This window comes from Henckelia pumila, chromosome 1 (genome assembly GCF_033568475.1).
Source record: "Henckelia pumila isolate YLH828 chromosome 1, ASM3356847v2, whole genome shotgun sequence".
In the NCBI taxonomy this organism is placed as follows: Eukaryota; Viridiplantae; Streptophyta; class Magnoliopsida; order Lamiales; family Gesneriaceae; genus Henckelia; species Henckelia pumila.
This window is the reverse complement of record NC_133120.1, coordinates 177,682,040-177,694,785: the sequence shown is the minus strand read 5'-3', so window position 1 is coordinate 177,694,785 and position 12,746 is coordinate 177,682,040. Positions and strand designations below refer to the sequence as shown.

The 12,746-nt window shown below is 38.6% G+C and overlaps 1 protein-coding gene across 1 annotated transcript; it reads left to right on the top strand.

Moving 5' to 3' along the window:
- The first annotated feature begins 972 nt into the window (after window positions 1-972).
- On the top strand, window positions 973-2,850 carry LOC140874521 (uncharacterized). Its single transcript, XM_073277820.1, has 2 exons — window positions 973-2,046; window positions 2,140-2,850. Exons 1-2 carry the CDS (start codon window positions 973-975, stop codon window positions 2,848-2,850), a joined length of 1,785 nt encoding a protein of 594 aa, XP_073133921.1.
- Window positions 2,851-12,746: the final 9,896 nt, after the last annotated feature.

The following is a 12,746-nucleotide window of genomic DNA, read 5'->3' as shown; positions in this document are numbered from 1 at the left end:
TTAATTATTTTTAGATGATCAATGATTGAATAAATAATATCAAGGGTGTAGTCGACCGATACCAAGTCTTATTTCTTATTGATTTCTTCAGTCTTTTATTTAATTTTGCATGTTAGTAAATTTTAATTGCTTACAAGCTTCAGTAGTTAATCTCAACTCCCAAACCCCCCTTTTTACTATTTTAGTATTTTTCAAAGAACACTTTTAAATTTATCTTTCCTCGTGGGAACGATCCCTACTCACACTACTGCATTATTTGTTTATCTGATTGAGTCGGGTAATTTGGGCGTACACGATAAGTGCTACCAAATTTTGGCGCTGTTGCCGGGGAACGGTGTTAATTTATTGTGTTCTTTTTATTTTTATTTTTAATTTTAATTTTTTTTTATTTATTCCTCGTAGTGCTACTCTGGTTTTTTCATGCTTTCAGGTGAATCTTCAGAAGAAGAAGAATTTCAATACAACCCAGATATAGAAAGAACCTTGCTTGCGCGAAGGAGAGAACTTCGTAGGAAACAACAAGAGGAAGCTGCTCGAGCTGCATTCCCAGAAGAAGAGATGGCTGTTAACGCTAATCTGAGTTTGAAACAATTGGGCACTCCTGATCCAAACCAACAGCCCTTATGCATTACTTTCCCTACTCTAGAAAATAATGCTAATTTTGAATTGAAATCTGGACTGATACACTTACTGCCTGCTTTTCATGGTCTTGCAGTTGAGGATCCGCACAAACATCTGATGGAATTCCACGTGGTGTGTTCAAGCATGAAACCGCATGGAGTTACAGAGGAGCAGATTCAGCTCAGAGCCTTTCCTTTCTCTTTAAAGAGTTCTGCTAAGGATTGGCTGTACTACCTACCTTCTGGATCCATCACCACCTAGACTGAGATGAAGAGAATATTTTTAGAAAAGTACTTTCCAGCTTCTAGAGCAGCAAACATCCGGAAAGAAATTTATGGGTGCAAACAGCATATGGGAGAGTCACTGCACGAGTATTGGGAGTGCTTCAAGAAACTTTGTGCCAGATGCCCACAACACCAGATAAGTGAAAACTTACTAATTCAATACTGTTATGAAGGGTTGTTGTCTCATGACAGGAGTATGCTGGATGCGAATAGTGGAGGAGTTTTTGTGGACAAAACTCCGGTGCAAGCGAGGAACTTAATAGAAAATATGGCTGCCAATTCTCAGCAATTTGGCACCAACAGAAGTGATCCTACACCAAGGAAGAGTAACGAGGTAAACGTTTCTTCCCTTGAACAAAAACTGAGCAAACTGACGTCTCTTGTGCGACATATGACTGTAGGGAATGGACAGATTGCAAGGGTATGTGGAATTTGCACTCAAGTGGGACATGCAACTAACATGTGTCCCACTCTTCAAGAGGGATCTGCGGAGCAAGTCAATGCAGCAGGAGGATTTCCAGGGCCACCTCAGCAGAAGTATGATCCTTACTCTAACACATACAATCCAGGTTGGAGGGATCATCCAAACCTCAGATATGGCAATCCTCCAGCAAATCAAGCTTATAGGCCGCCGAACCCTCCACCACAGCGTCCTCCGATTCCTACGCCAGGTGAGTCTCTTGAAAACATAGTTCAGAATCTTGCCACTAATACCATGTCTTTTCAACAGGACACCAGGACGAGCATCCAAAACTTAAATACCCAAATGGGGCAGCTCGTTGCAGCAATTAGCAAGTTGGAAGCACAAAATTCCAGCCGTTTGCCTTCACAAACAGTGGTGAATCCGAAGGAGAACGTGAGTGCTATCACTTTGAGGAGTGGAAAGGAGCTGCAGATTCAAGACAAATTGGTCAAAGAAACGGTAGAGACTGAAAGGGAAAAAGAATCTAAGGTGAAGGAGCGTGAGCCCATTCCTAAAGAAGCACCGAGAGGTAAGTTTCTTCCTTTGTCTGAGTATAAACCTGTAGCCCCTTTTCCCTTAGCTTTAAAGGACTCTAGGAAAAATGAGGGGATAAAGGAGCTCTATGAAACTTTTCGTAGACGCGAGGTAAACATTCCAATGTTAGATGCTATTAAGCAAGTACCTCGCTATGCTAAATTTTTGAAAGAATTATGTACTGCGAAAAGAAAACAAAATTTGAAGGGTTGTAAGAAAGTTGAATTGGGAGAACAGGTTTCTGCCGTTATTCAAAGAAAGGTAACTACAAAATTCAAGGACCCAGGTATGTTCTCGATTCCATGTCAAATAGGAGGTGTTCAGCTTGATACGACCATGCTAAATTTAGGAGCATCTATTAACGTCATGCCATACTCTGTTTATGCTTCCTTAAATCTTGGGCCTTTGAATGAAACTGATATTGTTATCCAAATGGCTGATCGATCTACTATTTTTCCAAGGGGTTTGTTAGAAGATGTTTTAGTAGAAGTTGGTGACTTGGTCTTTCCTGCTGATTTCTATGTTCTTGACATGAAAAGTAATGAATTGAATAGTCCTATTTTGTTAGGAAGACCATTTTTGAAAACTTCTAAGTCTATCATAGATGTTGATAACGGTAATCTCACGATGGAATTCGATGGAAAAATTGCTAAATTTGATATTTTTGATACCCTGAAAATTCCTGCCCGTGAAAGTGTTGTTAATATTCTTGTAACACCTGCTGAAATTTCTACTGCTGAAAAATTTTTCTCTGATATGCAGGCACTAAAAACTGCGACAAAATGTCCTCCTGATAACGCGAAAAGGATGCCCATGAGAAAAGAGAAACGGGGTCAAGGAGCTAGCACCTTCAAGAAATTGACGCAGCAAATGCTTGGGACAAAATTTTTTGGAAAATGTTTTAAATGGGTGAAGGTGGACAAAGGAACCAAATTTAAACCACCCTGAGAAACTACAACATTCAGTCGAGCCAACGACCGTAAACAAAGGCGCTGACTGGGAGGCAACCCAGTATTTCTAATTTTTTTAGTTTTTTCTTTTATTTTTTTTATTTTTTTTTAATTTTATTTTAAAATTTTTTGTTTCGTTCAATTTTGTTTTTATTTCATTTTCGTAAAAAAAATTTTTTCGAGGCATGCTCGATCCTAGAAATTCTTGGGATCGAGTGCGCATATTGAAAAAGCTTACTGCCTCATTTATTTTTTGGGCACGCTCGATCGGGTATTTTTCCCGGATCGAGCGCGCCGATTTCACAAGCTCTTTGCCTCGCGTTTTATATAGGCGCGCTCGATCCTGAAATTTACCCAGATCGAGCGCGCGCCACTTTGGCTTTTTAACTAGGCGTTTTTCCTTCTTTTTTCCCCACTCTCCCTACAAATTCCCCTCGGCCCTTAGCTTCATTTTTCTCTAAATTTTTGACATTTCACCATTGTTCACGAATTGTTATCAATCTATTACAGGATCATTCAAGGGCTTGGAATCTTCATCTTTTTCCTACTCTCTACTCCTCCAAGGCCATATTTTGCTAGAAAAGCCGGAATTGTTGGTGCACGCAAGGTGTTCGACGAATTGCCAATATAACTAATCCTTGCAAATTTTTGAGTGCTCATGGATCCAAGGCATACTACTGAGAGAGGCGAATCTTCTCGCCAAGGCACACGAGCTACAACCGCATCCTTCAACTTAGCCGGGCGCTTTGTCAATCAAGCGGCTCGTGATCGCTACGACCACGCCAAGAACCATCGATCCCCTATTACTGAGAGGGGTTTTGATCTCGATGTGACTGTAAACGAAGTGGCGGCTCAAGTATTGGCACGTGGGTGGAGAACGTTCTGTAAGCAACCCACTCCAGTCATTGTCCCTCTTGTTAGGGAATTCTATGCTAATGCTGCGGAGCGTACGGATGGCAAGGCCTTTGTCCGGGGCACTTTGGTTTCATACGCAGCCTCTGAGCTGAATGCCATGCTCGAGACACCAGATGTCGATGACAGTTTATTCCAAAGCGCTGCCCTTTACCCGGATGTTCACGAGATCCTTGCTCAGCTATGCTTTACCGGGCTGCTTGGTTGGATCCGATTACTTACAAGTGCTTCAAAGAGAAATATCTTTTTGTGAATCCGGCCACCTGGTACGCATTCCTCTACCGCCGTCTAATGCCAATCTCACACACAAGTGAGGTACATGTGGAGCGTGCTGTATTGCTCTATGCTCTCGATGTCGGAATTCCGGTCAATGTGGGTCGAGTTATTCATGTTCAGATACGACAGTCGGTTGCTTCTAGGACATCCGGTCTTTTCTTTCCTATGATCATTACACAGCTATGCTTGCGAGCTGGTGTGCAAGCTAGAGCAGACGAGGAATGGTTGCAACCAATGCGACCCATTGATCAAGCCGTCGTTGATGCAAAAAGGGCTTATAGGCGGAGCCTATTTCTGGTGGATGACCAATTTGTGGCAGTGAATGAGCAGGTGCATCCTATTACACCTCCACGCCGTTCGACTGCAGTTACTGTTCAAGAGATGGCCGCTTTCACGCAGCACCAGAACATGTTCAATTCAGCCACTGCTGCAAATTTTCAGGTGCTAGATTATATCACTCGTGGCATCTCCGAGCGACTAGGGATTGATCCCACCACACTCCCACCAGCTGTTCCTTTTCCGCCATCTTTTGAGTTCCCATGGGTCGACCCAGTGCCACCGCCAAAGCATGATGAGGACGGGGCGGACGCCAATCCATAAACCTGGGGAGTTTTCTTTTTATTTTTTTATTTGCATTTCATTTTTTTCTTTTGTGTTGTTAGTTGTTTAGTTTAGTTCTCGAGCATTGAGGTCAATGCTTCGTTTAAGTGTGGGGGGGGTGCATTCAGTGTTTTGTTGTTTGTTTTGCATTATGTTTGTTGCGTATTTGCATATAGTTCATAAATTGTGTCATGAGGTTTTGTTGTGTATAAGTAAAGGATGATTTCTAGCCTATGATGAGATAGTTGAAAAATGTTAATTTTTGAAAAAAAATTTTAGCTCTTAGTTGGATATGAGAAACTGTAGGTTGTTTGTTGAATATTCTTAAGCACGCATGTTTAACCAGTGAAGTGTAGCGATGTATTAGATATCGTGGATATCTGTTGGACCATTACACGGCAATAGGTGTCTATGAAACTTGATAGTTTCTTGAAACTTGATGATTTTTTTATGTGACACCTACGATCTTGGGCGTACCTAAAAAAAAAAAAAAAATAATTTACAACTCTATTCGGGCCTTGACAGGATTTAAATCCTAAAAGAGCAAGATCAAGGCTAAGTATGCGGATAAAATGGGGTTGATGCTCCATCCGGGCTATAGACGAGGGGATTGAAATTCTAATCTTGTCTTAGTTGTAGCTAAGTTTGCGGGTAATTATTGGGGCTATTGCAATACCGGGTGCAAAATTCGGAGGTGCGTAATTATTCTCAAGAAAGTTGTGTTGTGTTGAATGATTGTTGAGAGGAGAGTTCTTGATGGTGTAGCTTACACTGAATTGTTTAAAAGGTCGGCGAACAGTCTTGAAACTTTGTCTTTTGAAGTTGCATGTAATTGGGGTAACATGGCACACACACACGTTCTCATTCGACTGAAGGTGTATCATTGATGATTGAGAGTCGCTATGAACTTATTTGTCAGATGAAAGTGGTTTTCTCTGAGGCTATGGTATGCGTGATTCGTCCTTTCTTATGTTTTCATTGTGTTTATATTTTGTTTTGCATAACTTGCTCGAGGGCGAGCAAGGTTTAAGTGTGGGGGTATTTGATAGTAGTGTTTTGTTTGCATTTTTAGTGTCGTTTTGATTAGTGTTTTGCATGCATTTTGTGTCATTGTTTGTGTTTTATTCTAGTTTTACTTTATGTCATGCATTGAGCTTCTTAACTTAGTTTTTATTCATTGTGTAGGAATTGCTATTTTGTTGATCGAAGAAATCGAAGTGCGTCCATGCGTCCAAAGAAAACAGCAGAGCAGAATTTTTCATCAGGGATGCATGCGCTCGATCCTGGAAATTCTTGGGATCGAGCGCGGTCATGAAATTCTGAAGGCAGTAGGATGCTCAAGATCTCTCGCTCGATCGGGTGAAAATCCCGGATCGAGCGAGCTCAAGGAAGTTTAAAGGCAGAGAGTTGAATATTTACCATGCGCTCGATCCTGGGAATTGTTGGGATCGAGCGCGCGGGTCTGATGCGGGAAAAATTTGTAATTTTGGGAAATTCTTTTAATTAAGGCTCTAGACTTTTATTAGACAATTAATTCGTTTTTGAGGGAGATTATCAGATTATTCTACACGCTTAGAACGCGAAGAACTCCCTCTGGACGGCTAGGTTTTCTCCCTTCTTTTCTTATTTTTTATTTTCTCTCATGAATTTTTGTAGAGAATTCATGGGTATTGTTGGCTAAACTTTAATACTTGGTTGAGGAAGACAAGACCCTTGATTTAGTTTATTCATTAGATTTTGATTTCCAATGTTTGATTTCTATCAAGTATCAAGAATTATTCTGAATTGATTGATATGCTTGTGTATGAGATTTTTAGATTGGCCATCTTAGAATTTCATTATACAAACAAAAGCTAAATTAGAATTCAAATCCGTAATTGTTTGAAACCTCTAATTTGCGAAGCAACTACGATTAATATTTTCTGCTGTTGAATTCGCTAAATCGTGGGAATAATAATTGACTAGGCTAAATTCATCCTCTTGTGTATGGGTTGTCTAGCTTTATCAGTTTTACTAGTTTGAATGCTACCGTGGATTTAAATCTGATCGCTGGTATTGGGTTAGTCTATGGGGTAAGGGTTAACTTAGAACGCTTGTGTCTAGTTAACTAAAATTAAGGTGAAACAGGAATTAAATTTCCGATGATGAATATTTGATAGGATTAATTATTTTTAGATGATCAATGATTGAATAAATAATATCAAGGGTGTAGTCAACCGATACCAAGTCTTATTTCTTATTGATTTCTTCAGTCTTTTATTTAATTTTGCATGTTAGTAAATTTTAATTGCTTACAAGCTTCAGTAGTTAATCTCAACTCCCAAACCCCCCTTTTTACTATTTTAGTATTTTTCAAAGAACACTTTTAAATTTACCTTTTCTCGTGGGAACGATCCCTACTCACACTACTGCATTATTTGTTTATCTGATTGAGTCGGGTAATTTGGGCGTACACGATAAGCGCTACCAGTAAAGTATACATGTTCTTTACCGTCGCTTGATTCAGTTGACGGTAATCAATACAGAGCCGCATAGATCTATCCTTCTTCCACACAAAGAGAACATGAGAACCCCAAGGCGACACACTAGGTCTGATGTATCTCTTGGCAATCAAATCCTCGAGTTGTTCTTTTAATTCTCTCAATTCGATTGGTGCCATACGATAAGGAGCTTTAGAAATTGATTGAGTACCTGACAATAAATCAATACTGAATTCGATCTCACGAATAGGCGGCAATCCAGGAATCTCATCTGGAAAGACGACAACAAACTCTCTAAACACTGGTATATCAACCAATTCTGGGCTAGATTTCAGGACATCCACTGCATAGATCAAGAATCTCTTTGCTTTTTTCTGTAACAAATGAGTTATCGACAAAACATATATTAAAGGAATTCTGGATCGAGAACCCTTACCAAAAAATTTCCACTCCTCTGCCATCTCCGGTCTAAAACAGACTACTTTTTAAAAACAGTCAGTGGTAGCCCTGTACTTGGTCAAAGCATCTATATTGATAATACAGTCAAAATCTGACAACCCAAGCATAATAAAATCGAACATAATCACATTACCTTCGAAATGAAGTTCACATTTCCAAACCAATCTTACGGAAACAATTCCCCCACCCAAAGGTGAAGTAATAGCTACTACAGTAGGCAGAGGCTCATAAGGCAAGACATGCATCAATAAAAATTTCTCAGATATAAAAGAGTGAGACGCACCCGTATCTATCAATACATGTGGGGACCCGGGTTGCTAATCTTATCTTAGGGAAATTTATTAGAATTAACAATTAATCAAGTACATAAAGGATATAAAGAACCAAGAGCTAAAAAAAAAAATTTTTTTTTTTTTAAAAGCTACAGTGTCTCGCTCGATCGGCGAAAGTTGCCCGATCGAGCGAGCTCAAACTAGAAGCTCTCGGGTCCAGGGATTCTTGGCCTCGCTCGATCGGTGAATTTCTACCGATCGAGCGGGCAACAAAACTCGATTTCTCTGCCTTGCAAAATAAGGGTCTCGCTCGATCGGTGAACTTCTACCGATCGAGCGGGCTACATTTTCCAGAAAATGCAGGAAAGATTTTTGCTATCAAACATGAAACATACATCCACATACTTTGATACAAGCTCCAAAATAATAAACATGCAATCTAATAACATCTGATAAGCTTTCCTACACAAGTTACACATGTAGTTAACAACTTATACAACATTCTTGTATTATTTTCTAACATGTTTATCCACTCAAAGTACATGTCTTACTGCTACAACCCGTATCCTCACATGCTAAGACTCTATCTCGAGCTATCCCTGTCTTTTCTGACCAGCTCCTACCCCACCTATTGCCATGCACACATACAAAACAAAGCAATAGCCGGATACCTCCGGTGAGAATAAAATCCCAGTATAAACAACATAAAACGCGAGATAATAAACATGAATGCAATGCATATGGCAAAAGAGGCTATCAAGCTGATATCAATCGAATATAAGTTCTTTGGGATCTCGAGGAAATAAAATCTTTAACGAACACCAACTCACCCAATCGAGGTGAAGTTAAATACTTTATTTCCTCTAACTTTGGTGCAACTATAGTGAGTCTTCTGGCTCTGAAAGTAAGTCTACAATCCGTGCCACTCAACTACAGCCCTCCAAACGTCATATGCACTCTAGGCTTTTCAACCCTCTGTGCTTTTCTGGCTGGAGTTCAAGATGAATGCAACATGTTCTGTATGCATTAAATGCTATAAAACATCTAGAACAACTAATCACATAAACATGTAAAGCAATCAAAGCATCTACTCACATAAAATACATAATTAACCAAGTATGTGATTAACAAGGGAATACTCGAAACAATAGCTATTTCGAGTGTTCTATCCCATCTGGATTCGCTGTCATTTATACCTTTCGATGTCGAGTCTGAAAGTACTTCAAATCTGTAAATACAATCAACAACAACATGTCAAAATCTGCTCAGCTTCTCAACTTCATTTCAAATACAATGCTAGCAAACCTTGCTTCAACTCTTTCTCGGTTCAAATCGGGATTCTCGAATCGTCAATCTTCAAATGAAAGCTGAGAAATAACATATCGAATAACTAACAAGATCAGATGCAACTCAAACCATGCTCCTTTTAATCAATAATATCAAAGTCTTGACAATTGGCGAATCGACGGCGTAACTGCTACAAACCGGCAATCCAAACAATATCACAATCGATCAACAATCCATTTAACTCATTATCTCTAACATATCATCACACATAACTCGAAAATCATCATAATCAGATATGATAGGGTTCGAATTTTGCTTGCTAAAATCGTATAAAATCCGAACGATAGTCTTTTTCCAAACCGTCTGCGAATTCACAACCGATACTAGCTCCATCACAAATATAGTCAAAAAGAATATCAACCCATCTTCAAAATAAAAATAAAGTATAAGAACACTCAATAAAAGTTGTACCAAAATGAAGGTCTCGGAGCGGTGATCGCAGATATATATTTATCTGGAATTTCTGACAACCGGAGCGCGAGGTATCGAAGCTTTTTAAGAGACCAAAAATGGAGTTTTGGGGTTTCAGCCGTTCTTCCTTTTCTTTTCTGCTCATTCACGTTTAAATTGTCTGAATAAGGTATAAGTGTAGATAAATATTAGCCAAATTGCAGTTTAGTCCCTGAACTTTTGGCTATTTGCAATTCAGTCCCCGGAAAAGCAATTTAATTCAATTTCAATCCTTATTCATTTAAGAATATTAGAATTTAATTCTAAACTCTAAATATTCCCAAATTAAATATTCTCGGATTAAAATTAAATAATCCCGGGCCTTACATTTCTCCCCCACTAAGACATGAGTTCGTCCTCGAAATCATAAGCAAGCTGTATAGACAATCTGTATACACATAAGAGAAAGAAATAACATAAAGCAGAATAAGAACTCACATCAATGAAACAACTCTGGAAATCTCTGTCTCATGTCTGACTCAGTCTCCCAAGTCGCTTCTTCAGTGCCATGTCGACTCCACTGAACTTTGACTAGTTGAATTGTCTTGTTTCTGAGCTATTTATCTTTGCGATCAAGAATCTGAATAGGCTGCTCAAAATAACTGAGAGTCTCGTCAAGTTCAGCTTCATCAGGCTGAAGAATATGGGAAGGATCAGGCTGATACTTCCGCCGCATAGAGACATGAAATACGTCATGAATACCAGACAAAGATGGAGGAAGAGTGAGTCGATAAGCAAGATCATCTATCTTCTCGATAATCTCATATGGACCAATAAAACGTGGAGATAAATTTCCTCTCTTGCCAAATCTGACTGTACCTCTAAACGGAGAAATCTTCAAGAAAACTCTGTCTCCCTGATCAAAAGATAGAGGTCGTCGTTTGATATTTGCATACTTTTCTTGTCTATCCTGAGCTATTTTCATTATTTTTTGAATAAGCTTCACCTTTTCAGTCATTTCTCGGATCATATCTGGTCCAACATCTGGTACGTCTGAGATATCATCCCAATACAATGGTGATCTGCATTTCTTTCCGTACAGTGCTTCAAAATGAGCCATCTCAATGCTCGTCTGATAGCTATTATTATAAGAAAATTCTGCAAGTGGTAATGAATCTTTCCAACTAGTACCAAAATCTAGTACTACAGCTCTTAACATATCCTCAAGTGTCTGGATAGTCTGCTCTGACTGTCCGTCTGTTTGAGGATGATAAGCTGTACTCAGATGCAATTGAGTACCAAGAGCTTGTTGCAAGCTTTGCGAAAAGTGTGATGTAAATCTAGGGTCTCGATCTGAAACGATAGATTTAGGCACACCATGTAATCTTAACACTTCTCTAACGTAGATTTCTGCCATCTGATCATGTCTGTACGTCATTCTGTACGAAATAAAACATGCTAATTTCGTCAAACGATCAATAATCACCCAAATGGCATCGCACCCTCTGGATGAATGTGGTAGCTGTGTAACAAAATCCATGGAAATGTGATCCCATTTCCATTCTGAAACTGATAGACTCTACAATAGACCACCTGGTTTCTTTCTTTTTGCTTTTACTTGTTGGCAATTCAAACATCTGGATACAAATTCGGTCACATCTGACTTCATCTGTTTCCACCAATACTGCATTTTCAGATCATTATACATTTTTCTGCCACCAGGATGAATACTGAATCGACTGCTGTGAGCCTCTTTCAATATCTGCTGTTTCAAGTCTGAAACATCTAGAACAACAAGTCTGTTATTCACATATAAAACATCATCAGCACTGACCTGATATTCAGATTGATGACCAGATCTGACCATAGCAATAGACTTCTGAATATTCTGATCCTCTTTATGTGCTTCTTTGATTCTCATTAATAGTTCAGGCTCAGCTCTTATAGCACAAACACGAATAGGTCGCATATCTGTTTCAAATATTAATCCAGAAATACAACAATCTTCCACCAATTGAGATACACCTATCGTAGACAAGGATAAAGAACATACCTTTCTACTTAAGGCGTCTGCAGCTGCATTAGATTTTCCTGGATAATATTTAATCTCGCAATCGAAATTTTTCAGTAAATCAAGCCATCTACGTTGTCTCATATTCAATTCTGATTGCGAAAACAGATGATCGATGGAATACTAACACTTAAATTTTCTTTAAAAATCTCTCAAATCCAGTCGATAATAATCGCAAGTGCACGATTCAAGTTATAATAAAATGTACTGAGTACGAGTATCGTCCTCAGAGACTAACAATAGTAATTTGTCTCGTTGATTTTCAACTACACAAAGTATCTCAAATTTGATTTTGGAATTATCTAACATTTAAAATTAATTAAGAACTCAACGTAAATAAAAGTGGATTTCACAACCAAACAATCAATTCTCAGACTGAAGAACACCAATTCTAAATGATTTTGTTGGAATTTCGGTTCACCTTTCTCCTAATTGAACTGGACGATTGGAATTTAATTTATTCTTATAAATTTGACAGAAATTCCTGTAACATTCACACTCTCTCTCGAGGTGATGTCAAACTAATCAAATCAGTGAAATAATTAAATCTCTTTAATTATTTATCATGACTGATTGCTTTGCATTCTATGAATTCTACAACTTTCAACCTGGTGGTCTATGGCTATCAACATGTACTAAATACCATATCTCTATGCATATTTTAAGTCCATGGATTCTATCATTCGTCCTAATTAGGAACCTATCTCTCGATAGCAATTCACAATTTACGAATCTATGTTAAGGGTAGCTAATCATCAACATAGAAAGAAAAATATGATAAAATCAATTATAAACATAAATCAAATCTCAATACGTCCGGTGATTCAATCACACTATAGTGTTTCGGGGTTAGGATCCCCTCGATTCTAACAAAATAAAAAATTAGCTACTGGAATTCATTACAAAAATTCAATCTCAAAAGTGTTTAACATAAAAATTCAGAAGAGAAGAAAAGAAAAACTCCCAACGAAGAAGAGAAATCTTGAATTGCTCAGCCTCGATCTGCATCATGATGTGCGTCCGTATCTCCCCTCAAAAACTAAGGAAAGAATTGTATTTAAAGTCCCCAAGAATCCTTCCCGAAATA

Excerpts from the sequence above, each read along its gene's own strand:
- LOC140874521 (XM_073277820.1), top strand. The coding sequence starts at position 973 with ATGGGAGAGTCACTGCACGAGTATTGGGAGTGCTTCAAGAAACTTTGT. Across the intron at positions 2,047-2,139 it reads TGTTAGATGCTATTAAGCAA|GTTTCTGCCGTTATTCAAAG; the intron begins GTACCTCGCTAT and ends TTGGGAGAACAG.